Source organism: Columba livia, chromosome 2, assembly GCF_036013475.1.
Source record: "Columba livia isolate bColLiv1 breed racing homer chromosome 2, bColLiv1.pat.W.v2, whole genome shotgun sequence".
Lineage (NCBI taxonomy): Eukaryota > Metazoa > Chordata > Aves > Columbiformes > Columbidae > Columba > Columba livia.
Genome location: NC_088603.1, coordinates 127,086,311 through 127,113,996, shown reverse-complemented (window position 1 = coordinate 127,113,996; position 27,686 = coordinate 127,086,311). Strand labels below are relative to the sequence as shown.

Here is a 27,686-nt window from a genome sequence, read left to right as displayed (position 1 = left end):
AAATCCCTCTCACAAGAGCCCCAATATGCCCAAGGAAGTGAGGAAGCTTCTGGAGGAGGTATCCTAGAAGGTAAATTGACTGAAGGGTAATGAGAGCAGAGTATTTTTTAAAAAAATACAGCAAAGTGAAAGAACTCAATTATGAAAATGCAAGAGTAAAATGAAACTTTTTGTCTGAGCCAAGAAGCACATTTCCTAACATTTGGAAGTCCGCCAATCAAATTGCAAGTAAAAAGTTGTATTCTTCCTACAGACAGCCAAAATACCTTCAGCAAACCTGATTTGGTAATCTGATTTGACAAGCCTTATTATCTACAGAACGCCTGCTGCCATTAAGAGGTGCATTCATTTCAAATCATTTTACACAACGAAAAAATGGATAAAATGAGGAGGAAAGACACCTGCTTAATCGTAAGTATGCAAAACAACAACTTCCACTAACCTCTTTTTCAAATGTATTCAAGTGTGCTTACAATAAAATCACATAGTATATATATATATATATATATATATATATATATATATATTTAAAGTCTGTGGAGTACACAAGACTACTTAGAGAATACAGAAAAATAAAAGTAACATTTCTAAAACAAATGAATAGACTAATAAGTTATGTATTATGATCTTACAATAAATACTAGGCTTTGTCATAACAATGGAGAGAAATGCCAACACTGAGAAACTTTCAATGAGACGACCCAAATACTCAGGCTGTGATTTTATAGCACAGTCTTTTGAATGCCTATATAAGTGCATAACACAAAACTGAATTGCTCTTGGAACCAAACAGGAAAAAAAAACTTGTCTTTGTGTCCTTCAAACCACTTGCTTCATGCAGCTCTCCATACCCACTAGTTCAGCTGCTGCAAGAACTCCCCAGACAAAACTGCTGTGGAAGTACTGAAAGAGAGAGCCAACTGCACTAATAACTGTCTTGAAGTAAGTGAGGCAAGGTGTCTTCAGACCCAATAAGGTAGGAATGTTCCAAAAGAACAGACAGACTTCATAATCTTGAAGAATAAATGCTAGTTTCCTCACTACTGAATACAAAAGCAATAACCATTTCTCTTTTTTGACTTCCCTTGCTACTGATGAGAAGGTATGATTTTTTAATTCCTTCAAAGCTTAAAGAAATTGCTGAAGTGCAACAGAAGTGAAAAGAACCAGTCAAGCTGGTATCATCCAGTTCCTCAACAACTTCATTAAACGGGGTAGGGAATGAAATGAAGGTGTATAGGCTAAAAAAGCACTGCTTTGCATTCTCTGTAAGTGAAGTGACAAAAGGGGATTTTATGAGATCTTTCTCTCACAACTCATATTTTAGACTGCAGAATCATGCAGCACAGCCAGTTAAAGGACAATAACAATAGCCAAGGTTGCTAGGTTTGGCTCAAGATCTGAGCCGTTTGTTCCCTGGTGTGCAGGATTGAGAGAATATATAGCATCTTGGCACCTGCTGTTAGCAGCTACTTTCAGGAATTTAAAATTTAATTAACCTTCATGGTAAACCATACAAGATTTTATGTAAATTCAAAAAGACCATGTAGATATCTTAATATTTTTCTTACCTTTCTACTTGTTACTCCATGGACAACAAAACCCAGTTGAAAAAAGGTGCGACACTTTAATGTAACTAGTTGTTCGGAAACATTTTACAACATAAGCAATTTGTTTCTAGTGAATTGGGAAGAATCTCATGATTAGCATGTTTGCTCCTTTCTTAAACCATAAGGCCATGCTGCTGACAGCAAAACTTCCTAGAATTACAAGGCCATCCAGCCACTGCTGCTCTGGCAGTACCGTGAGCTGAAGTTCTCCCAGGTTCCACAACCCCGCTAAAGAGATGCTATTTCACGGGTGATTCACTATGCCTGTAGCTTTGCTCCTAGAGCAGCAGAAAATGTTTTGAAGCCCCTCTTCCTCCATAAGTGGCTTTTTAAAGCAGTAATTTACAAGGAAAATGGGAAAAAGTAGAAACGTAGGGTGGCATATGGCCAAACTTTTGACTTAATTTCACCACAGGTTGCTTTTTATTTACAAGCGGCTAATCCCCTCTCAATCTACACAATAGAGCAGCCACCGGCAAAGGCAGGCAGATAAAACTGGCATGCCTCTGTATTGTTCTTGCTAATCTGGACCATTAACAGAAGGGTGAGAAGGCTAGTTTTGTCATTTAAACAGGCTTAAATCCCTTCTCCAAATGTGCTTTTGTCTACATAGAAGAATGCATCTACGAAATTTAAGGGGTTTCTGTTAGTGTTGCATTCTCAAGTTGATTTGGCTACAGGAACACCAACCTGTTTATTTGGCCCTCGTACTGTAAATGCAAGAATTATTTCCAGCTGTCAAAACCAAAACGGGTTCAAGCCGATTAAATTATTTCACAGAGGTGAAGCAGGATGAGATTATAAAGTGCTAAGAGGCAACTATTTGAAATCCTGAACTGCACCTGTGCAACTAGATCTCCATTTATACAGGTGCTTTTCAAATTGGATTTGAACATTTAAATTCCCCGATTCATCCTCCCCAAAAACCACAGAAGCTCAAATAACTAATGAAATTCAGAGACAGAAAGGCTTAAAATAGTTTCAAGCTGTGAAGTAAAGGCCTAAGACTAACTATGTTCTTTGATTCATTGTTGATGCGACACATCAAGCCCAAACACAAGTTGCACAACCCAAATGTCAGAGGTCATAGGGTAGCCAGTAGCTAAGTAATTATTTTTTCTTTAGCACTGGAGAGGTCATCACCTGGCCCATAAGCACAACACACAGCTGAAAACCTGTGGAACACAATGTATTGGTTAGCATGATCTAGTTTTGTTTTCCTTTTTACCTGGCACATCTTGCACAGATATTCAATGTGACCTTTGCTTGAGGTTCAGCCATATGAGCACTTCGAGTTTGATTGAATTTGCTCCCGGAAGACATCACACTTGTTACTCCTTCCATTCTTAGATCATCAAGATCCTCTGCAACAAGACAGAATGACTGGATGAACACGCTATTAAATTCTGTAGCAATAAAGGTGCTTCACTTGTAGAATCACTAAAGAATGGAACAACGCAAAAATCAGGAAGACAACACACAGTTACTTCTATAACAATAGGAAAAGACATTTGCGAGGATTTATACATATATTATCACCCTGTTGTCAGAGGTTCTTTGAAAAATATTCAGAATAATTTCTACTTCAAACAGTGCTGCATATTTTTCAATCTTTACTTTTCCGATTAATTTATAAAACACTTGTCATCAAGAGATGCTGTTGTGCAATAGCTTCATTTGACGTAAGGCATATGAAAGAGAAAATTAATTTTTTTGACTGTATGCTCCTCCTCTGATTTTTTTCATCGCCTATGCACTTAGCGATGAGAAAATATTGCTAAGATAAAAGTGTTCTGCTAAACCCAGAAAATGTGAAATGGATACATATATCACATTGAAAGAGACCATAACCTGCATACTTATACCCACCGTATTGTTGTAGTATTTCGGCAACTCAAAATAACAACTACATTTTCTACTACTATAAAATCATTCCCATTTTGCAGGAAGACAGCTGAGGCTCTCAGAGGATTTTTTGCCCAAGATCACACTGGAAGAGCATAGCTCAATTACACAGTAAATGAATTCTCTTGGTTTAGAGTCAGGACATTCTTTAGGGTTAATCTGTGTAATGTTTGCTAATATATAATAGACAAGTTCTGTATTCACAATGTATCCATAAAGCCCAATTTTCAGTTGTTTATAAGCTGGTTAGGTTCTAACAAGGAAAACACTATCTGCTATTAAATGAGCACCAATCATTCCATGTACTGACTGATGCGTGTGGCTTATGGCATATGGTATGTGACAATCTAATGAAGATATCTTTCAGATAATGTATACACATATATTTTCATATATTTCTATTTACACAAGAAAGCTGATATTAAAGGATCTGAGCTAAACAGAAAGCACATAAAGGTGGAGTTGAAATCCCAACATCAGATGGCCAAAAGTCACAGAGAACTTTAAAATCAGAAAAGTCGATGTTTAGTTAGAACTTAAAATACACAAGTAGTCACTACAGATACACAGTGGAGCACCAGGCTCCTCTTCATACACAAAAAAGGGAAGATACAATTCCCCAAATCATTACCTGAACTGTTCCTGGTTGTCCTCTACAGTTCATAGACACTGCTCTTACCGCTGTGCTTCAAACTCTGGGCAGTAAGGTCAGATTGTTGGGATTATGCCATGTTAACAATGCTCTTTTTGGGAGACAACCATTTTAATAAGCAACATCCAAGAACAACAAGGCTAAACATAAATGAAACTCTTGTTACTAAAGTCCTTGAACTAGATTTTCTTATGTGCAATGTTTCATTTTAGCGCTTCAGAAAACCCTCCTCCCTCCCAAAATTTGTTGGCTTAGCAGTATAAATTGACAGCTACACTGAAGTTTCTGGCATCGATTTATAACATTTCCACACCTTTTTCTTTAAATTTCATCGAATATACAAACTAATTCAAAGGACTTGGAAGGCTACATGATAAAGAATTACAAAATCAATCACCCATGAGTCATTTCAGAAAAAGGTATTACATATTTGGAACACATTATGTATTAAAATAAAAACAGTCTAATTGTGCTTTAAAGAGGTGTGAAAAGTCCCATATTTTCTAACAGATGTAAACCACTGGATGGATTACAGTTTAAATGAAATTCAAGCATATGCCTCAGGTTGTTGTTTTTTTTTTTCCCTAACAGATGTGATTTCTTTAAATGATGCTTTCAGCTGTTTTCTGCTTAATTAACTTTTGGCTCTTTGATGACTAAGACTGTTTCAATAGAACAGTGACACAGGCTGCCCTCTATCAAACCTTCTATATTTTAATCTGTATATCAAAAACATGCCTTCTTTCATTTTTAGTCAACTACCAACATTTTTCTCTGAAAATAAAATTAAGTGAAAATTTGTGCAAGAAACATGGATTTCAGGGGTGGCTATAGTGGTAGCTAACAAAGAAGTAGGTACAATATTTTGCAGTATTGATCTATTCAGTTAGACAAATAGCAGTAGTGTGCATGCTAATTGAAAAACATAAATAAAACCCTACATCATATACAATTGTTAATATTTCTCGAGGAATTCTCATTGATCTAGTTCATCATTGGGTAGAATTTTTCCATGGCAAACTATGAAGAGCTGCTAATATTCCAACTAGACAGAGAAGTATAACCCCACCTACAAATCCAAAGAATGATTACAGTGTTTGATTTCTCTTTGATTACTGCACTTCTGCCTTAGAATTGAATTATTTCAGTTTCTTCTGGATGCCTCAAATTTACAGTGCAGATACTGCACCTTCTTCTCACTAAAGCAACTGGGCTTTGAGAAGCTGCCTGGTTCCCAATACCCATAACTTTGGATGAGAATGATTGACCACATTCATTTTCAAAGGCCCTTAATTAAAAAAAAAAAAAACAACTCATAAAATAATTTTAATATTAAGCTCTCTATGTATTGTCCAACAATTGATGCATGTTTTGCAGAAGGATATTTGTTTATAAGTAAGTATGCTATTAAAATAAATACAAACAGCTAGTGCAATTATGCATTTTAAGAGTAAAAAAAAAAAAGGTTTACGAAGGTTCAGACATTTCTATGTAACATCCAGAAGAATCAGTCTTAGCAGAAAAGGATTTCATTGAGAAGTCAATTCAGTTACAGGGTCTGGAACACTGAATCTTCATTTGCTAGACCAACTAGGGATGATACAGCTGAGCAGTTCAGTGATTTTATTGAGCAGCAATGAGGTAATTCACTGAGAAAAGAGAGAAAGAAAAGCCAAGTTGATGACTGCTTATGTGATGGAAGACAAGAATACTGTGAAACTTCTGAAATCCTTAGAAAACGGTTACCTACCTTTGTACAGGGATAGGCTGGAAGTTCACATAAACTAAACAATCTCACATTAACAAAAGTTTGTTATTTCAATGCATGACTGTGCACTGTATTTCTTTGATTTAATGTTATTTCTCTGCTATTCTCTACATGAATAGAGTATGGGAAGACACTACCTTGGTCCTACAGCAATTTCCATTAAGTAAGTTCTGTGTAGTAAAAAAACCTACTTATAAAACAAAGAAAAACACTTTACATTTTTCTCAAATCAGCAATTCACCAAAATAAATTCATATGGCTGCAATCTTCATGCATTGCCATAACAACAATACACAAAAATACTTAGAAGTGAGATAAAGATCACAAGTGTAATATAGCACAGCACAGCACCAGATGTTTTCTATGTTAATGATAATGCTGCACTAAGCTAATTTTTGTGTGGTTTCTGGTGGTTTTTTGTTGTTTTTTTTCTTTTTCAACAGACAAATTTCATCAAAAAGGGAAGGCGAAAACGGGTATCTGTTTCAGATAAACAAGAACACAGACATGTAACCAGGTAATGTTTTTAAATAGGATGTTGTTTGTAATAATTTACTTCCTTTCTTTTTGGGGAGGACGGGCTGGGGAGAGGGAAAGGGGCACAAATGCCAAGTATTCTAGACACTGTGGAACACTGATTCATGTCTTGCAATGAGAGTGTGTGGAATCACCTTACAAACTCTGCTACACAACTCGCACACCCTCCACTTTAAAGGCAGACCTCTTCTTACGCAAAACTCCTATTAAATGCAGTGAAAGTTCAGTTGCACAGAAAGCTCATGTAATCAGGCTACGTGCTATGTTGTTTGATATGATCCAGTCACTTTTGTCTCCTTCCTCCACTATAAAACATGTAGCAATTTCCCAGGAGTAATTCAAGAAGATGCAAAGCAAGAAGAATTCCTGGTTCATCTTTTGAGAGGTTATGACAGCTCAGAGTTTGCCTGTTCAGTCTAACACTAAGAAAAGCACTAAATGTTTTCATGTGAGAGTAGCAAATTCAGATAATGAATTCTGATTTATGTTCTTGCAGGCCACCAGTGAATTCTGATGCATCATAGAATTATGCTTCTTTCTTTGAAGCAATGAATTTCTCAGGGCAGTGTTCTTAATCATGATAGACATTGATGTATTCCATGTACACAGCATTGATTTGTCAAAGATTGTTGACTGAAGCACAACTCTCAATATGCACTACTACTCTCATTAAAACAAACAAACAACCCCCCACACACGCCTTCCCCTCCCAATCAACCCAAAAAAAGCCAGACAAAAAAACCCACTGCCAACAGCAGTTCTGCTTGTATTACAGGCATTTATGCTGCTTCATATGTCATACTTGTTAACTTACTATGTTAACCAAGCTTCTCTGTTCCAGATACATTTTCTTACCAATATCAAGAGAGCCCAATAAAAATCCCACCTTAATTAAAAAAAAATAAAATGTTACAACAAACAGGAATTAAGCTTCCAAAGAAGAGCCATTAATCTAGTTCAACTGATGTTCCATTCCTCTAGGATGTTTAGTCATTTACTTCAGCAGAAGCAAAACTGGAGTTATCTTCTGCAATATACTAGCTGCAGGACGTGTCACTTTGTTTCTTCTTATTCATCTTTGACTTCAGTGTCATGAAGAAGACAATGCTATTAGTCTGGTACATACGTTCTAATATGTCTTCCTATTAACATCTTCAAATATTGGAATTTGGCCCAGTTCAGACCCGTGCCATAGACTATGATGCAAATAGAGACTTTTACTCCTTACAGCCATTTGAGATTCCTGATCCCAGTGTTCTGAAGATGTCTTACTTTATAAGCATCTCAAACTGACAATAAATTCCCTAAATGTTTGTGCTTCCACTGATGGAGGCATACAAAACCAGTTGAAGCCCGATGCTGCTAAATCCTCGAGCTTGCATATCCACCTCTACTTGTATCATTTGTCAGAGTCAATCCAGCAAGAATTCCACCTCATAGTCAAAACTGCAAAACCAACGTGGAACTAGAGAAAGCAGCACTGCTTGCAGGTACAGAAACACCCAATGAGTCACTCATGTGAGCTCTTACTTTTAACCAGCAAGAGTGAGAGGAATCTGTCTTCAGTTTCTCCACCTTCCTACACATAGGAAGCCTTTTCTGACAAAGATGCTCTACTTTTATTAGAGCCCACTTCAGTATCTTAGACAACTACTGGCCCACAGGGCTCCTGCTTATTCTCCCTTCTCCTGCTAGGTGGGAACTTTGTTTACTACAGAAAATAAAATACTTGCAGGAAAGAGTGCACTGACTTAGGGGATGAGAGTGTCTCCAAGACGCAATGTCTGGGCTTCAGACCCTTGCTCCAAAACGGGCAGATGATATTTATAAAACAAGTCTTGGATAACCCAACTGCCCAAACCACTGACTGAATGCAACATTATAGTCGCATTTCATTTAAATGAGTCCGTATCTACTGCTGAAAAGAACTGGCATCATGGCCTCTTCCCATTCCCTACCGGTAATCCTAGGACAAATTAGCTAATACCACCAAATAAGTGCCGCTCGCCCACTAGTCCATCAACAATAACTGACTATATAACCACTGTTGCTGCACACCAATACTGATTTTTAACTCACTGGTCAACACTACCAGCTAGGTAGTTTCATTCAGTGCTAAAGAATTATTTCAAACGCTTTATTTTTACAATAACAGGAATCTACTGTTGATTGGAGAACAATAATTAGTTCTACATTTCCAATAAAATAATGTTTAGAATATTTCACTTGTTACATCACGTTCTATAATGCATTACTGCAACTGCCATATTTGTACAAAAGTACTTGCACTTTAATAACAGTATAAAACCACAAAAGAGTCGTAATAAGAAAATCCACAAAACAACCAAAAATTCTGGACTTGAGAAGACACACAAAGCAATGTATTTTAATGTTTTTCCTTGGCAAACTTTTTCTTTTTTGCACTTTAGCCTTAAGTAAAACAACTTGTAAAATTAAAAGCAAATTTTGATCACTATTTCTTAATCAGCTCCAATTCTGATGTCATTTATTTATGCAACCACTAGATTTCTTTGAATATGCAATTCAGACCTCAGTCCAACTCTGCATTATTAAAGGAAACCACCAAAAAAAGCTTTGTCATAATAACAGAATAAGCCACATTTAAATCAGTATTTAAAATTAAAAAAAAAAAATCAAAGCATTACAAAGGAATGTATATATTAAAGGTTTCATTTTGTTTTTTATTTCAGTTTGCTTTTATATTTTCTAACAAAGAGGAGCCAGCCATAATATTTTCCAAGAGTGTTTGGTTAACATAGTACAGATGTACCTTACAGTATATATCCAAAATACTGAATTTCACATTACATTGTCGCTTACAATTTTATGAAATCTATTTTGAATTAAACCGATAAATTTGCATGCTGTTTACATGAAGTTTTATAAAAATGAGCTAAGATGAATAATAATTCATTAATTCAGTAGTACACCTCACTAAACTTCAACCAACTACAGTGAATTTTCACCAAGTCAGAGAAGATATTAAACGGTTCAGCTTTCTACGAATCCACTTTTGCACTGAGGGCCACATCCATATTTCTTCGCATCCACCTAATTTACTCGAGCAGCCCATTGGCAGGATCAAGCTCAGCTGGCTTGTCAAGAGGCCAGTGGCAATTCATCCACCTTTTATTGAAATGAAAGTTGAGGCATAGCATAACAATTACAAATAATCTTATGGCAAATATTTCCAGTAACACTGAACCTTCCAACAGCTTTCTTTGGAAAAATTGTTAGTACAAGCATTTTTGGAGTGCCAGTTAGCAGAGCATCTGTATGCTTTCTTTCACAAACCTACCTACAGCAAGGACTCCTCCAGTGGAAATATCTCTCCTTAACTACTTTTTTTTTTTTTTTTAATTAAAACTATCAAATTCCAAATGTAGTCAACCACCTTACTTGCCCTTCAGAGAACCTTCTTCATGAAGAGAGGAAAACACTAAGAAAGAAGCAAGATGCTTGTACAGATTAAATTTTCTACTGAGAAACTAGTGCAACTCTCATTTTCAAAAACGCGCTTTTCAGTCACGCACCATACCCAAACACACCTGGTTGCAGACCAAGCTGTTGTGGCAGCAAAGTTCCAGATAATTTAGGGACTCATGTTTGAGTGATCTCAGACTGGACAGTTTGGGCAGGCAGAGAGAAAGCAAAGAAATCTTTAAACTCTCTGTGCGCACAAGTACAACTAGCAAAGGATAGTGTGTTGTGTGTAAAAGTTCATAGTAAGCTCTAGGTGCACTGAAGTCCTGACTGAGACAGTAACATGTCACTAGTTCTATCATAAACTCCAAAACTCTTAGATAATAAGCTAGACGGAACAAAGCAAGGACCTTTGTTATTGCTCCTCAAACTTCCGCTTAGCTGCAAAGGGGCAACTGCCCTCCTTACTATCTCTGCTAACTGTGAATCAAAAATAAGAATAAGATGGCATCCAACAACTGAAGTTACATCATTTCTTCCAGTTCCATCCTTCTATTAGCTTGCATCAACTCTGCTTTGTCCTGAGACAAGACCATCTGTTTTGTATCACTATTCCTGTTTTGGCCAGACACTGGGACAGCTGGAAGACTGCACTGTCTACACTTGGAGAAACAGACACTGAGCTGGATACCATCAGCATACCAATGGCATCACAGCTGACAGGACATGCTCTTCCTCACTCATTCATTAAATTCATACCCCTGATGTCTTTTGAGAGAGGGCAGAACAAAATTCTTACATATAATTTTATCTCTCCAGCTGGGTCTAGCAGATAAACTAGCGGGTATGTCAAAACTGTCCCATATATCCAAGAGATTAGCTAGGTAATAAAGTTTCAAATAAACAATACAGTTTTCCAATATTTTTTTTTTTTACTGAAGAGAAGTAAATGCTTTCTAAAGAAACCTGTGATTACTGAGAAGCCTGTGTAGTTGAGGGTGTTGTATAGGTACTGCTATCTAATTTTATTAGATTGTTTCGTGTAACCTATCAGTTCAGTGCACTATTGGCTTATGTTTGCTCATGCTTTTGGTTTGGGTAAGAGAAATTAGAAGTTACTAGGTTTTGCCACGATGTTTGCACAAGCACACTGCAATAAAAGAGAGAGATGGCTGAAATGGAAAATAATCCAGTGGTACATCTAATACATGTGGTTGCTACACTTTCACTGAATGTTGCAGGGCAAGATTATTGCCTAAATAATAAATCAGGCATTGCAGAATGCTGGTTCATGTAACATTAGCTCATGCCTACTATCTCATACATCACAGAAATGCATTTTTTTTTACTCAGCACCACTTCACCTTCTGGATATGAATTAGAACCACACACTTCTCCAGAAGATCTCCTTTCAGAACTGTAAAACCATCTTGTAAACAAATCAGAGAATGTTACCTGATAATTCCACATTTCAAGACACAATAATGTTAATCATGACTCCACTGAACTTAAGTGGAATTTGTCATGACTCCACAGACTGAAAATTTATCTAAAATATTGCAAGTTCCCCTCTTTTGGGATTCATCTCCTTAATATGAGAGCTGTGAAACTCCTGTAGATCTCAAGGTGGTTAAATGTGGAGTCCCCAGTAGTGGAACAGAATGTGAACCACAGCCCCTGGTGTCCCCTGTATGTCATCCTCTGCAGAATACCAAAATGGCAGGCTAACCATTCAAAGCAATCCTATCAATTGGGAATGAGGCAGAGATGCTAGAATGGAAAGCGAATTCAACATCAGATAGCAAATGTTCCTCAAAGAATTGTAAAAAAAAAAAAAAGCAGGTGTAAGAAACACAAAAGCCTAGGAAGCACACACTTCCTATGCTGGAAGGAGGCAGCAGAAGAGTACATCATATCACAGAAGATAAATTACTAATTCAGTATATTTTCCTTCTCAAAAGAACCATCTGTACTAAATTCCTAGAATGCAGGTAGTGTGACTGATAAAAATGAAATGAGGTCAAACTTGCAGTACATACCAACCATATCAACAGGAGGAACAGAGGGAAAAAAAAAGAAGTCTAAACTGAAAGCACCTTCCACAATAAACAGCAGAGGAGATCCATTTCAAGCAAAAAGCAAACAGGTAGCATTGGAGTGGAAGGAAAGTTAGGTCAACACAAAAAGGCCAAGTGATTCATGGCTTTTAGTCTTCAGGGGCACTAGCAAAGCTCACTGGCCCTGAAATACCATGAGTTCAGGTGGCAGATGAATGAAGTCAGACTCCAAGGCACCGACCAGCAGTCACCACGGGTGCAGTTGTGTAATTGCGTAGCTTGTTCCCAGTGACAGAGGAAAGTTTCTCTTATTTCTGTGCTCTCATCCTTTTCCACCACTCCCAGTCATTTTGGTGCTTGACTCTAATCTGACCTTGGTGTGAGCTCATTCAGGGCAAAAAGATTATGCTATTGCTGGAATCTTCTGCACATGGCTTAGCGAGTCACATTGGCACACTGAGAATCATAGAGTCATAGAATCATTTTGGTTGGAAGAGATGCTCAGGATCATCGAGTCCAACCATAACCTAACCTAACTCTAGCACTAAACCATATCCCTGAGAACCTCATCTACAGGTCTCTTAAACACATCTAGGGATGGTGACTCCACCACTTCCCTGAACAGCCTGTTCCAGTGTCTGACAACCCTTTCCATGAAGAATTTTTTCCTGATATCCAATCTGAACCTCCCCTGGTGCAACTTGAGGCCATTTCCTCTTGTCCTATTACTTGCTGCTTGGGAGAAGAGACCAACACCCTCCATGCTACAACTTCCTTTCAGGGGTCATACAAGCAGTAAAATCAGTTTAAAGCAAAAAGAAGAGGATACAGCCTTGCATGAAGGGACAGAGTAGGAAGTAGGATCATCTTCTTTAATGAAATAAATCAATCATATTCAATTAGGCTCAGCTCATCTCTCAGAGCCACACCCTAGGGGGGTAAAAGCATTAGTTATTTAAGAAATACTAACAATTCAGAGCATGTTTCTACAGGAATAAAGCATCAGAAGAGGAAAAAAAAAAAAAGATGTTTATCAAAGAATCAGAAATAAAAGTAAGCAAGACATCATTGTTACACTGATGGAAGGACACCCCATCTGCAACTCACCACTGTTGCTTTTAAGGACCTTAAAAATTAGTGTAATTTTGCTCCTCTCAAGACATGAGAATCAAAGTTTTTCAAAAGTAGTATTATAGCAGAATATTCAAGTACATATTCAGGAAAGTGTTCCTAATACATTATCAAAATATGATTCTTAATAGTATGTGTTAGCACAGTATTTGGGATTTTTTTAAACATTACATTTGCCAAATAATCACTGCCTTTCTGTTTTTTTCTTATTTAACTGACTAATGCCAAGCTGAAACAAACTAATATGACTGAACTTGCAAATAAGTTTGAGCATGAGAAGCAGGTTGAGATTTTTTGCTGGCAAGACATTGTGTTGATAGCAAAAAATCAACACAATGTCTTGCCTTCTCATCTTTTCTTCATCTGTTTTAAAATTCTTGAAATACGGTAATGTACATGAATTAAATGAATTCTGACATTATTACATGACTATAAGGATCTTTTTAAGTGAATGCAGATTTAATGGATGAGTCTTGCTCTACCAATAGCTGAAAGAAAAACTGAAGTTGCGGCCACTTTGACAGTTATCACAAATGAGAGAGGTCATCAATGTGCTCAAAGAAATTTTCAAATCTTAGTAATTTATCAGTTTCATCATCATGGATACAAATATTATTCTGAAACTGATGTACAGAAACATTTGATGGTTTTTTGTGGATAAGCAAATCAAGCCATCTGTATTCCTCCAAACACAACAGCCCTTGTTTCCCAACACACAAGAAACAGCTTGTAACAGCGGATAATGCTTCAGCAGATCCACAGAAATACTTTTTGCAGCTCCCAAATGACATTTTCAGTTATTTATGTACACTCAAGAGTTCACTTTCAGATGAGCACCCCAAAACAGCCCTGAGCAAGCAGCTCTCCCAGCTGTCAAAAACTCTTATTGTTTCCTGTCACCTGAGCAGCTTAGTTTGTAGTTCTCATAACCCTTTCAATAAGCACCCTGAGTAAATACCCATAGCAGTTAACATAACTTCCCATCACACCACTGAAAATCTCCCATCTGTTTAACTTTTTTTTTCAGGTATTATCTACTTCTGAAACATTTATCTATGTGAAGAACCAATATAATGTGAAATATTGCGAAATTATTGCCTATAGAAACAAACTAGACCAATATATAATAATCCAGTTCTGAAGAACAGGTTATCAGAAATTGAATACCCAAGGCACTGGTGGTATTAATTCTGATGTTTATAGAATCTGGAAGTTTTAATAGAAGAGTTCTGATTCCTTAAGCAAATACATTATTCAAACTTTTTCACCAATGCTTTTGAATACATCACTAGCCAATCAATATTCAAAGATGAAAAAAATAACAACTGGTCAGCAGCCAGACCTTAACAATATTTTCTCTCTGGAAACTAGACAAATATTTAGAGCAAAGATCACAAAACAAGTATTATTTTTATCAGATCATGATGTGAGTATTCATAAAAAAAAATATCAAAACGATAAATTCAGTCTAATTATTTGTGACTGACATAACCCAGTTGCTATCAGTTTCCTGAAAAATGCCAGGAAAATGACTTTCTCTCAGAAATACTCCAATATGTCAAAACATTTTTCTCTCCCTCTAAGGGCTTCCAAGTAAGCATGAAAAACATTTGATAAAATCCCCTGCAAAGACACATTTCCCCATAGAGCCAAATGGAGAAATAGGTCTGCAAACTATTGTCAGACACCTTGCCAAGTCTCCTCTATCCTAAACATTACCCTGGAGTACTTCTGCATTTAGGCAATTGGGTTTGAATAATTAAATCTGTGACATTCTAAGGAATTGTCTCCTCACAGTCATTAATTCACATTTGCCTATGGTCATATAAACACTAACAAACTATTAATAACTGAGAGTCAGAAACACAAATGAAATGATACATAAAGTTCCTTTGTATATATAAAAATTACAACCATTCAATCAGCTTCTGAGTGTCCTAACTAAACCACAGAGTAATCCATAAAGAGAAAGCATTTGACTTTGATGAACTGGAGTTATTTTTAGAGATGTGGCTAGTGAGCAAGAGGAAACAATTCCACAAATAAGCATTAATTAGGAATCAGGTCTTCTCTATGTGTAGGAGAGAAATGAGGATTCTGCCCTGCAGGTTCAATGTCTGAAGAAGCAAATATATGTTCAGTTGCAGTTACTTTTACTGTAAGAGGGAACTATTACAGTGAACAGTATCTTCTCTGCAAGGCACATGCAGGAGATGCCCCCAGCTCTATAGTGTTTTGTGGATGAAACCAGCTGATTTGCCTTCAAGTGCTCAGAAACAAATAAGCAATGGGAGGAATGTTTCTACATAAAAAACTGTAAAACCTGTACATGGCAAGTATGGCTTACTTTCTCAGTCTCCAAGATTTATATTTTCAGTTGAGTTTAGCAAGGCAAAAGATTATGTACAAGAACAAAATTTGCATTTGCATTTCAAATAAACTATAAATAATAATTTAAAAACAATAAAAATAAAGGCAAATTTTGTATAATACAAATGTTATTTTCCAGCCTATGGGGCAACACATAATTTCAAAAATAGGAAAACTAAGAAGTCAATAACATATAAAAGTTCTGCAATAACGCAGGAATGTTTTGGAGAAAAACAAAAGTATGTTCTTTAGTTGGAAAGGATAAATACATTACTATCACTTTTTTATTATGAACTATGCCTTTAAGAACAATTTTGTACTCTTGTTTCATTTACAACATCTTTTCAAGTTTTTATTCTCATCACATTGAAAAGAAAACAATCTCTTTGTAACTTCTGGTTTTGATAAAGTAAGGGGAGAAACCTTTTTGAAGCCACAATTGGATTTGTCTCTCTTTGCATCTGGTTAAAAATCAAAACCAAAAAATCCTATTATTTGCATATTTATTTATATTTAATTATTCCCAGGACTGTAAACTTTCTCTGAAGAAAATTAAAAACAACGGGAAGGGTGTAACTCTTTTTTTTTCCTGTTTTATTCCTTCATTATTGGATACTTCAAAGATACACCATTTCTTTACAGAGAAGAAACTTGTTACCCAAAAACCAGTAAGCCAATAGATGTAAACTTTTTGTATTCAAAACTCCTCCTTCTGTCAACAAGGCATATCGTAACCTCAACTGTTCAGTGCAGGAATGTATAAGCTTCATGCATTTAACATCACATGCATACATACATATCCTATTAAATTTTCATTTCTTTTTCAGCTGCTCAATATCTCAATATTTTACTAACCACTTCCATCTTCATTTTTCTATGTTCTTCTAAAGGTGACTCACCACGTCTCTTCCTATGATCATACTTCCCTCCCCACAGCAAAACCTTGGCTTTAAACACATCAGTGGCCAAACTCATATTTCACTGCAGTGAAGCCCAGATTTAACTCTTTTAAGTGTGTTTCCCGTGCAGCTCATTCTTCCAAGGCAGTGATGATTTAAGGTGCAGTTCACGATCAGTTTAAGCTGAACAAAGTCTGCGCTGCCACTGAAAGAGTCAAACCTGCCTGTCTGCCACTCCAGCTGACTGACACTTCCCATCCTTACACCTGCAGCTCTGCTTGTGCGGCCAAAGGGAGCTTTGCTCTTTCTTGCTGGGTTGATTTTTTTTGCCCAGCTCAGACTCACTGTTCGATATTTTCTTTGAGACTTCTGGTTTAGACATGGGCTTTTTTAAACAGGCGATCACAAGAGCTGATTTCAAAAGACAGCTTTTTTTCTTTCTCCCACTTTGGTGTCTGGGGGATGTAAAACCAGTTAAAACAGGGTCATGGATGACTATTGAAGTTAAAATAGAGGATGCCACCAGGAAGGACCTTCATAGAAAATAATGACCCTACATCACCTTGAAATATCATTTTTTTTTGCTTGGAATGTGAACCTGAAATCCTGTAGGCTACAATCTACGCAAAGATTCAGTAGATATTAGAAACGAGTTTTTAGGACTTATTTTAACACCTCTTGTTTTGAATTTAGTTTATGGCAAAAGTATTTTATGTCCTGTCTTGAGCTCATTGCAGTAGTACAGAGACAACATACAGAAATTGCCAAAATTTTCACAGCTCCAAAACAAATTGTTAGAAAATAAATTTGCTAAAAATAGATATTAAGCTTAAATCAATACTCCTTTATACTAATTTCTTCTAGGGGGGGTGGGGGAGGACAGAGAAGAAAAAAAAAAAAAACAACAAATAAAACCCCACTACAATGATAATTGTCATAAGGACTCAAAATACAGAATTACATACAGCAGCTTCCAACTCCATAGACTTCAAATTATTTAATATCAAAGATAATTTGGATCCTTATATTTAAATCTAGCATCTTTCCTCTTCATTGTCCCATCTTTGTTGTCTCACCTTTGCCCAGAGGCACATTTTAGGGTTTTGGTTTTTTTTTCAGATTTGATATTTGGACATATTCTTACTGTATTTGCTTTTATTTATTTTCCAGAACTCTTACTGTGTGATGGTATAAACTAATGATTACCCACGATTCCCTGATTTCTCTTATTAATTCTCCTGTTTCCGAATTTCTCATATCCTGAATTCTTTTCAGTCTCCGTAGACTCCCACTCCACCACTTCTCTTGCAGTCAAAATGTCCTACATCAAATAATACTTACTGCCAGTGCATTCTCATACAAAGAACTATGTCTTCCTGAGTGCTGGGTCATTAACCGAAGGGAGAGAAGCTGGCAGCGCTACATCTGATGCCAGCAGGTGCACTGCAGTTACTTCAGAGAGGTGTCTAAGCCAGTACTGAACATGCAAACTCAAGGTACCATGAGCCACAGTGACCCTGTGAATCACAGCAATGCCTAACGAGCTGCTCGGTCCGCTCAAAATTGCTACATACACGTCACAGAAGCCGGCACTGCTGGAGGTACCTGATTTGGACTGCTTGAAGCTGTCCTTTGCTTGCATGGTAGTCACAGCATTTACTGCAGTATTCATAATTTTTACCTGACGAAAGTTCGTGTCATTTGTTAAGACAGCAATCAAAGTAGACAAATGCGATACTAGAAATGATAGGTGGGCTGAACAGCTGTTTAGAGGCCCTTTTATTTATTTTTTTTGTTTTCAGTATCTTCATTTTATCAAGGCTTTTCAGAACACTCTTAGAATCTTTTCACTGGCAAAACACAATTAGAAAGAATGGCTGGCCAAGCAACAGCCTTTTAATATATGTTGAATCAACATTTTTCAAGTAAGAACAGGTAACAGAGTTTGGATTTTGTCATGTTATTTACTGTTTGCAGCATTTAAAATTACATTAATGAATTTTAAATTCAGTGTTGTACTGGATATCATGTTCAACAGTAGGAGCACACACCTTGCAACAAACAATAAAATTAAAATTCTGCCTGGTCAGGGAAAGAAACACACACAAACAAATAAACAAAAGTAGAGGTAGTTATTTTGTAAGCAGCAAACCTAACGACTCTTGAATTCTTATGGATTTGTGTTACATCCCAAGAATTCCTTCACACTAATGTCAGCTGTTTACTTCCATGTTTCTTACGGTATCACTTCTTTTCCTCTCCTTCCTTAACTCAAACAGCTTGTCCAAATTGCTTGAACAAGTCAGCAGATGCTTTGTTTGATTCAGACCTGTAATACTGATCTATCTGCCATAGTACCTCTTTACTTCGTACTGCAGCTTCATGGATGGTACTAATGAGATTGTTTTCTATCCAGATACCAATTTTCAGGACATTTGAAGGAATTTCACGTATTAGAGACCTGAAAAATTTTACTGAAATTTGTCAGTAGATTTAAAAGTGACTAGGACTAAAAACTTAAAGACAGATGGACACACCATACATAATCATGTAGGTGCATATAAAACCACCCTCACAGGCTGAAAACCTGGAGGCGGAAAAATGATATACAAAGCATATCGCTACTGGTTTACAACACACTAAGCTCATGGCTTTGCAAGTACATTACTGTGAACATTTCCACCAGTTAAATACACACTGGATAAAACAAGTGTTTCCCGTTACATCAGATTTCAGTAGTTGCAGTTTTATAACCTTTTGTCCTTGAAATATCAAATGTATGAGGTCTCTGGCAGACTCACCCCACCTGATGTTTCTACCAACCGAAACCATCTTCCCCTCCTCTGACAAACATCTCCTGGGCAGAAACAGGCTTCCTGAATGCACCCTGCTGAACACAATGGTGATCCACAAGCTGATTTAGGAGCAGATCAGATGCCTCTGCCCTGAGGGCTCCCATATCTATTAAAGGTGCAGGGCAAGGCAGATGGCTGAGGGTGGCATTAACTCCAGCCAAAAATCTCCCACTGCAAGTCTGTCAGAAGCCAGACACGAACCAGTTTATACTCATGGATGGTTTTGCATGCGCTTTTGCATTCCTTCTCTAAACTGGAATATAGAAAACTTTTCACCTTTGGTCTGTCTCCAGTAATTTCCCTCTCACATTTTCCAGTCTCTTTCCCTTCTGCGGTATCCATTGAGATCAGGGAGACCAGAACCAAGAGTCTTTGTATCAGAGACAGCTCACTGGCTGCACATGGGGACACCCGAAAGAACCTTGAAATAAGTTAAGCAGGTTTTGCAGTGCAGGCAATGCTACATTTTGACTTAATAGCACGGGCCAAACGTACCTGGCCTATCACAACCATTCACATTAATTTAGTAGTTTGAAAATTGTAGCTGTAGTTCAAATTGTTCTTTCTTACATGCCCCCCGACATTTGTCAAACACAAAATTCACCTACTGTCATGTCGTTAATTTTTAGAAAATTCTTACACTTGTTTCTGGTCTTGACCAACTTGGATATTTTTGTGTAATGCTGTAAATATCAGCTTACTTATTAACTACCCCCACAGCAGAGAATAAAAATATATTAAACTATAACATTCTCTAAGAGTTATTCCACTGCTACTAGATTGCTAAAATATTAAATATAGAAAAGTATCATGTATTTATTCATTACTATTAGCTTGCCACATGAGCAGGTTCTAATCCATGACAGCATTTTATTTCTCACTTTGTTAATATTTGATTTCCCTAGTATCCATTTGTGAGAGGCTTTGACAAAGGCTTTTTTATGAAAGTCCAAGTAAGTCATACCTAGTGGCACTCCTTAGCTCACATTTTGCCAACACCTTCATAGAATTACAATTACATACACAAAAATGGGAGAGACAGCTGCACTCAAGCCTAGTCACTAGAACAAGCCCTTTTTATAGCTTTCTAGAAAGAAAAATAAACCTGACATCACTATGCACGATCACCTTTAAAATGGGGGTAAAATTCCTCCCTGCTAAAATGGTTGGTTTTCTAAATATTGAGAGAAAAGAGAAAGCAAGGATTAAGTATTTAGTGTTTGAGCCCAATATTAACCTCAGAAGCAGTGTTACAGCTCATACCCAAATGACCCATTTCTCATCTGAAGCTGCGAAATATTTATACGGAAACCTCTCTGATGTCTTCTTTCTCAAAACTGGATCTAGGAACTAGCTAACTAAAAATTAAACTACATAGGTGAACTCACAGAAAAAATTAAATACCGATTTTTAAAGTGAGTCATACCACTTGAAGCAAGTTTTCTAATAAATTAAATTTTTATTGTTTTAATTTAAAATAGGCATTTACTTTTTTTTTTTTAAAAAAGGGTATTTTCTACTTTTATTACACAAGATGTTGGTTAATAAATAAGCATGGACTCTATAATGTTTCAATTAAAGATATTTGTAGAAAGATATTCAGTGGGAGATAATGAGACCAGGATATTACATACCAGGTGACAAATGAACCAAATGAACTTGTAATTTTCCATGTCTCAAAACTGATGCTAGTAACATAAAGAAAACACATATTTATAATTCTTGACAATTCTCGGAATACCAGAGTGGAATAGAAGTGTTCTGACGTATGCTGATAAAATGTGTGGGACAGGGGAGGTTAACAAACAGAATTTACCTATTTATTCCTAATGAGACACTGAACATGTTTATAAGCTCCTGAAAAATCTTCACTAACCTTCACATAGAGGTGACCTGCAATACTGCATAAATGTAATGCTACGCTACTAAAAGTCCAAGTCTAACTTAGGGTTACAAACTTGCTGAAATTTCATTCTGTGGCAAATATACAAGTAAAGAAATGTGGTTTCGCCCTGCATTCACAATTTCATCAGCAAAACCTTTCCTTGTATTAAATGGTTTTGTAAAACCTGGAAGCTTCCGCTTTGATGCAGCCTGATTGCACCACCATCACCAAAAGTATTTTAGCGATAAATGTCTTCACACTAACAGTGGATGACTGATGTTCAGATGTCCACATTAATCCTTTCAGCTATATTCAAGAGTATTGTGTAATTAAGCTTAAACATATTTAATTCAAAAAAATAACAGGTTTCCTATACTTCGACCCAATCCAGAAGAAATTTACTCCAGCTTTTTTATGCAGCAGTGATCATTTTGGTAGGTCAGTCTCAGAGACAGTGATGTTGGAACCTGCTTGTTGCTGTCTTGCAAGCCTGACAAAGCCTACCTGGCACCAGTCAGCATCTGCCTCTCCCAGCACAGGGCCTTGGAGCTCCCAAGCAGCTGGAAGCCTGCGATTTAAAGAAGCTCCAGCTCTAATCAAAGATCAGGTTTAAATGCTGCACAAAGTCAAAGCACCATCCTAACCCTCTCCTAACACCAAAGCCTGGGAATCCCTCAATCATCAATCCTCAGATGGGTGGCCCGGGTCTGTAATTGCTCAATACACATCGGGGCTGCTGCTGAGCCCCAGATCTGGCCAGTCCCACCTGGCTCCTCCTCCGTGAAATCCACATTCTTGTCGATTTCACAGCCCCTATTAGCAGGGAAACTGACAAGTATGTCAATTGCACTGGCCTGCAGCAGAGGAACCGGGCATTCTCAAACAGAAAACTTTAAAATTCCTGTTTCAATCCTATGCAGAAAACAACAATCAAAAAATAATTAAAATATCTGCTATCCAGTCCAATCTAATACTCACACTTTTTCTTTAAGGCATGTCTAAATAGCCATTTGAATTACAAATGTTGCAATTTCAGAACTAAAGTGCATTGAAAAATAATCTACCACTTTCAGTGATCCCCAGGGTACAGGGAAACACAGAAGAAAGATGTAACTACTTGTCTCAGGGACTGCCCCATCCTTTTATTAGCAAGGACAACAATGCCACAACATTCATTCTTAAACTGTAATTCCTGACTTCAAATTCAAAATCTTAGCGCAATCCTCCCCTTCAAGGCAACATCTCGATAAATAATACTCTCTTCTGAGTAATAGAGAACACCAACATCTTGTAGCCACAGAAAAGTTAACATATGTGTATATATATACATATATATGTATATATACAAGCATATACATATATGTATATATGTGCATTACAGACTATTCTGATGGAGATAACTCGAGGTCATTCATCTAAATATACTGAACTTCAGGTGGAAAAAGTAACGTGTATTTTCTCAACAGAGACTGATTCTGCACATTACTTCAGAAAATGAATGATCTCCAGATTAGCCCTCCAGCCATCTCCTTTAAAAAGTTATTTAAAATACAGATATTTGTGACAAATAGAGCTTTAAATGCTGAACAATTTCCAGTGTACAATTATTTTTCAGTTTCTTATGATATTAATAAAAAAATTGCAATTTTAGCTCATTTGATCCATTTCTAAGAGTTAAGAACATATAAAAGTTCGTTTGCCCATGTTGAGGGAATTAGGTATCTATTTCACTACAGAGTTCTTAGACTTCAGACACTGAAGCAGGAATCCAAAATTTTGTGGCAAGTCATGAGAACTTCCTTGTTATCAGGAAACTTATTGACACTTCCATGGAAAACCCAGCCAATGTGGCCCCCTTCTAATTGTCTCAAAAGTCCAAGCTATGCACAGTTAGTAAAAGCTCTTAAGGTTAACATCTTATTCTGTCTACAATATGGGGACATGGACAGGTGTATCTTATCTGGTGAATATTCCATCTCCACATAATACCTTGTTCCCAAAGGACCCAGCACTGGACAATAAACCAATTTTTCTGCTGGGTGCTTGTCAGCTTTGTTCTACCAGGCACCAGAACTGAGACCATGCCTCAGTCAGCACAGAAAAAAGAAAATGCAGCTAAAATGGTGAGAAAGTGAAGGATGAACTTAGCTGGAAACACACACCAAGAACAAGAAAAAATGTAATAATGTGTTTAAAAATTACCTTGTGACACATATGCACAAGAAGTTCAAATGACAGGCAGCAGAACTCTAAGCCTAGTATTTCTGAATTTCTGATTAAATATCCCACCATTTTACTTATATACATATTTTTAGTTACATGTTTGATAACCCACTTACTAATGGTAGAGCTCACATAGTTACTGCTCTTTGAGGTGTAGTGTCACCACAAATTAAATTCCCTACAAATGCACTTTACTTTTTGCCTGTTAAGTTATAATTATGCCTTTCTTTTCTCTTGCATTCTTTTCTTGCACATTCTAACTCACTTCAGTTAATATATGGTGCACCCTGAAAAACTAATTCACACTGTTCTCCATTCTGCACCCTTCTCTCCAAGGAATTGCGGTTGAATTGCAGCAAAAGATTCAGGTAAATACTTTATTCTCCACAGTAAAGTTTAAGTCAAGCTACTGATGGGTTTTGACAGTGTTTTCTACACAAGCTTTCACCTGTTTATAATGAACACCTTACCTTAGTATATATAATCTCACTGAAGGTAAGACAGGCAATGCTTGTGCTGTAGAAATTGATACTATTTAAAAGCATATTTTTAATAGTATTAGCTTATTCTTTCACCTAATCTTCCATGAGGATGTGATCACTCACACAAAAAAATTTCTATCAGCACTGGCTTTCACATTATAGACTGTTGAGCCTTTCACATTCATAGGTAAAAAACTTTTATTAAGATTTTGTAGAAAGATCCCCTTGAAAAATAGGTGATTATATCTCAATGCTATATTTCTTTTGAACAAAATAATTTGAGAAACAATCCTTTACCTTACAAGATAAAGGGAAGCATTATTTTTTTTTTCATTTAAACCACAAGTTCTCTGAACACCACCTTGACTAACCTTGAACAGAGACTTGACTAACACAGCCCATTGTTTAATATAGGCTTTTGTATGAGCAAATCAAACAACAAAACAATCCAGAAGCTAAAATAGTCACACCTTAACTCACCAGAAAAATAGTGGCAGGATTAGAACTATTTGAAAGACAATTTTTTGCACGATTCTAACAAAGGACCAGGTGAGCTACAAACTAGAAGTGTGAAGTAAAGTCTGAAAAGACAAAGCAATACATATACAAAGAAAGATCTGCTTTGACAAAGAGATGGAAGCCCTTTAAACTCATTGGACCTACAACACCTTAGAAAAAAACAAATTATATAACAAGTTCTCTAGGAGAGGTTTGACAGCAGCTCTATCACTAACTTCTTTGATTTTAGAGATCAACATAAAAATCATAAGCTAATTGCAAAAGTTGCACATACATCACTACTTTTAATAAAAATTACAAAAAAATAAACCCTACCTGCTCCATTACCCCAATGCAGTCTGTCTCTTGAACACACTGACTGAGCACAAATTCTGTTAACAACAAAATCCATTTTATTTTTATGAGAAAATATTAAATTGGTTAAAATTCTAAAAAGCTGAAATTAAAGACACTGAACCAACTTTTAAATTTCTATGCACTTCTGTACATTCTTTCAAAGAGTTTATTTTTCTGGTCTCTACATAAAAACTAGTTTTAAACCTTATTCTGTGATAAGCATTTTATAGCAATAATATCAATTTCATACCCAGGAAATAGTCACTGTAGATAAACAGGGATGAATTAAATAAATTTTGCAGTAGAAAGATGAATCAAAGATGACCATTTTAATGACCACTTTGTGTTTCACATCTCCTTTGTCCCACAAATTATTTCATTTATTCTGATACAATTAACTGTACTTTTGTACTACATACTAACATATGCTTGATTAAGCATATGTTACACCATATACAATGTCAGCATTTCGTAAATATCTGTAAATAATCTTCCAGTACTATCTAAATGTCATAATTGGCAAGTCTAGATTTACCTAGATGCTAAGTTAATTACAGATGCTATACAATTAAGTTCAAATGCATCACAACAAAGTTTATCTTGCAAAAATTTAGACTCATTATTCTTAGCTGAATATCAGCACTACTTCTCTATGTATTTATTCCCTCCCCTAATACTTAAATAACTGCTTTGCCAGCAGGTTTACAAAATTTGGGATAATTTACAAATATAAGTGGACAGCAGCAGTCTTTATGAGCAACAATGGTTGATATGATTCTGCCACGTTTTGACAAGTGTTTCTCTCTGAGTTCGTTTTCTTCTACATTAATCAAGATGACATAATCCAGATATTCATCATTTGTATGATTAGATGAATCATGCAACAGGCTTACAGGATTACCAACCCAGACTTGGAAAATTTGGCAAAAAGAAATACATTTTGTTAAAATGGACAAACCTGGTTAGTTTCAAAGATAGCTGCTATAATATATTCTATTATGGATGTTTGTAAAGCCTAACTTTTTGCTGCACATTACATCATTTCTTGATTATACAGAAGAATAAGATGTTTTCTCCCTCATATGAAAATGTTACTTTGTAATTCCAAGGAGAAAAAAAAAACAACAAAAAAACCTATTTCTCATTTCTTCTGCATGTTTCTTTTAAATCATGTACACATATCTACAATCCCAGGTTTGAAATTCATGTTCACTACAAAAAATAGTAAAAGATTTTGTTAGAGTTTACAACAGTGAGCTACAGAACATGAGCTAAAAATTGCTTAGCAGTTCTTGCAGACACATGCAGTCTGCAGTGTGAATTTGCATACATCTCTTACTAGAATAAAGCACCTATTTTATTTCTATAACCTTTGAAAAGAAAAATACCACTGGCTTACAATAGAAAGACTTTTCCCGTTTTCTTGTATGTATGGTATTTTTCTCCTCCAACGTTAAGTGTTTTGTTCGCATTTTAAATAGATTTAATCTAAGTCTACATTTAGGTTAATCAACTCACACAGAAAAACGCCAGTGCCCCCTGGTGGGCACAGTTTCCTTCTGCTAGTGCAGGCCTCGCTAGCCAGGAATTTGTTCATCCAGCCATAAAAAAAATAGTTCGTCAATAATCATATTTAATTCCCTTGCTCCCCATTCATATTTTCTAATTATCCAATAGATGGTGGAACTAGATCTGTAAAATGGAGAAGTATTGTCTTGTTTATCCCAAATATTCACATTTCCATCTATTTTTACCATAAAATGCATGAGACAGGTTTATGGAGAATAATCTGTAACTAACTTCGCTCTATTTTAGCTGCGTGTTTAAAAGACAATCTCTTTGTAAACTAATTAGAACTAGTAAATAACATTTATTATGTTGGCTGGTTATTCTAAAATAAGTTGAAAACTGTTACAAACTCCAAATGAAAGAGTGAACACAAGAATGACAGGTTGAATCTGTTGGGGCCAATCCTATGGCAAATGGACATAATAGTCCATACAATGTATAGGAGCATTAATGCACAAAAATAGTCTCGCTGTTTTAGTAAGGCTGTTTGCAGGGTCAAAGCCTGAGTTTGACCACAGCATTATTCACAGTAAATAGTTTTGCATGGCTTTTGACATTGAAGATTCATGTAGAATGTAAGGTTATCAGACAGGACTCTCACCTGAACATAATTCCTACTGATATAATTGGATTTTCAGAGTAAACCACAATCACAGTATCCCACTTAGAATGTCTTCAGTGTATTAAACGTTTGGTGCAGGATAAAGGTATCGTTTCATCACCAATGAGACACAGAGCGAGTTGCAAAAGTAGAGCAGCACCTGGAAGCAGGATGCCAAAAGCTGTTACCCCTGACTCAAGAACCACTTGGTGCACTCCGGAGCTGCATTCATCTCTGTGTGCAGAAACTGAGGTCACACGCCAGGGCTCTCAGTGGTGCATCAGACAAGTCATTCTGCCTGTTATTTCCAGTGTACCACAGGAAACTCCATTATGGAACTGGAAATAAACTCTTCCGCATTGTCACAGGTGGGGAATTCACCTCATTTTCTACCAAACTTGCCAGTTGTGCCTAAATAAATCCATATGCTCTCTATCAGCTATTCACCGTTTTTATTTTTAATTCGCCATTACTATTGTTCTACCTGGAGCACAGGTGTTGATACTACACTTTCACCTAACCTGTAACAAGTCTTTGTTTCTTCTAGCTAAACCTGTATTTCTATCACACAGTCTGGGATGCTGTCAACTTTGTGCTCACAGTACTGACTTTTCCAACTATCTTGTCATTCGCCTATTGCCCAAAAAAACTGTCAGTTAGGTGTGTTTTCAGAGCTCAATGGGTCAAATGTATTAGTTCTACTAACACTTACTCACTGTACTTCACCTCCTCGTTTTAACTTCCTGTTATTGTCCTCACAGATACTAAGATACTTATTAACCTTTAAAACCTGCTAACACTTTTTAAAGCTACTTGCTCTGAAGAGAAAGAAAAAACTGTAAG

The 27,686-nt window shown here is 36.4% G+C and overlaps 1 protein-coding gene across 7 annotated transcripts in view; it reads right to left on the bottom strand.

The window, feature by feature from the left end:
- C2H8orf34 (chromosome 2 C8orf34 homolog) overlaps positions 1-27,686 on the bottom strand; it is a 156,254-nt gene that overhangs the window by 53,842 nt on the left and 74,726 nt on the right. For all 7 annotated transcript variants that reach the window (XM_065053733.1, XM_065053730.1, XM_065053732.1 and 4 more), the window contains one exon: positions 2,839-2,974. In XM_065053733.1, the coding sequence (XP_064909805.1) occupies positions 2,839-2,974 (136 nt within the window). The remainder of the gene's footprint in view (positions 1-2,838; positions 2,975-27,686) is intronic.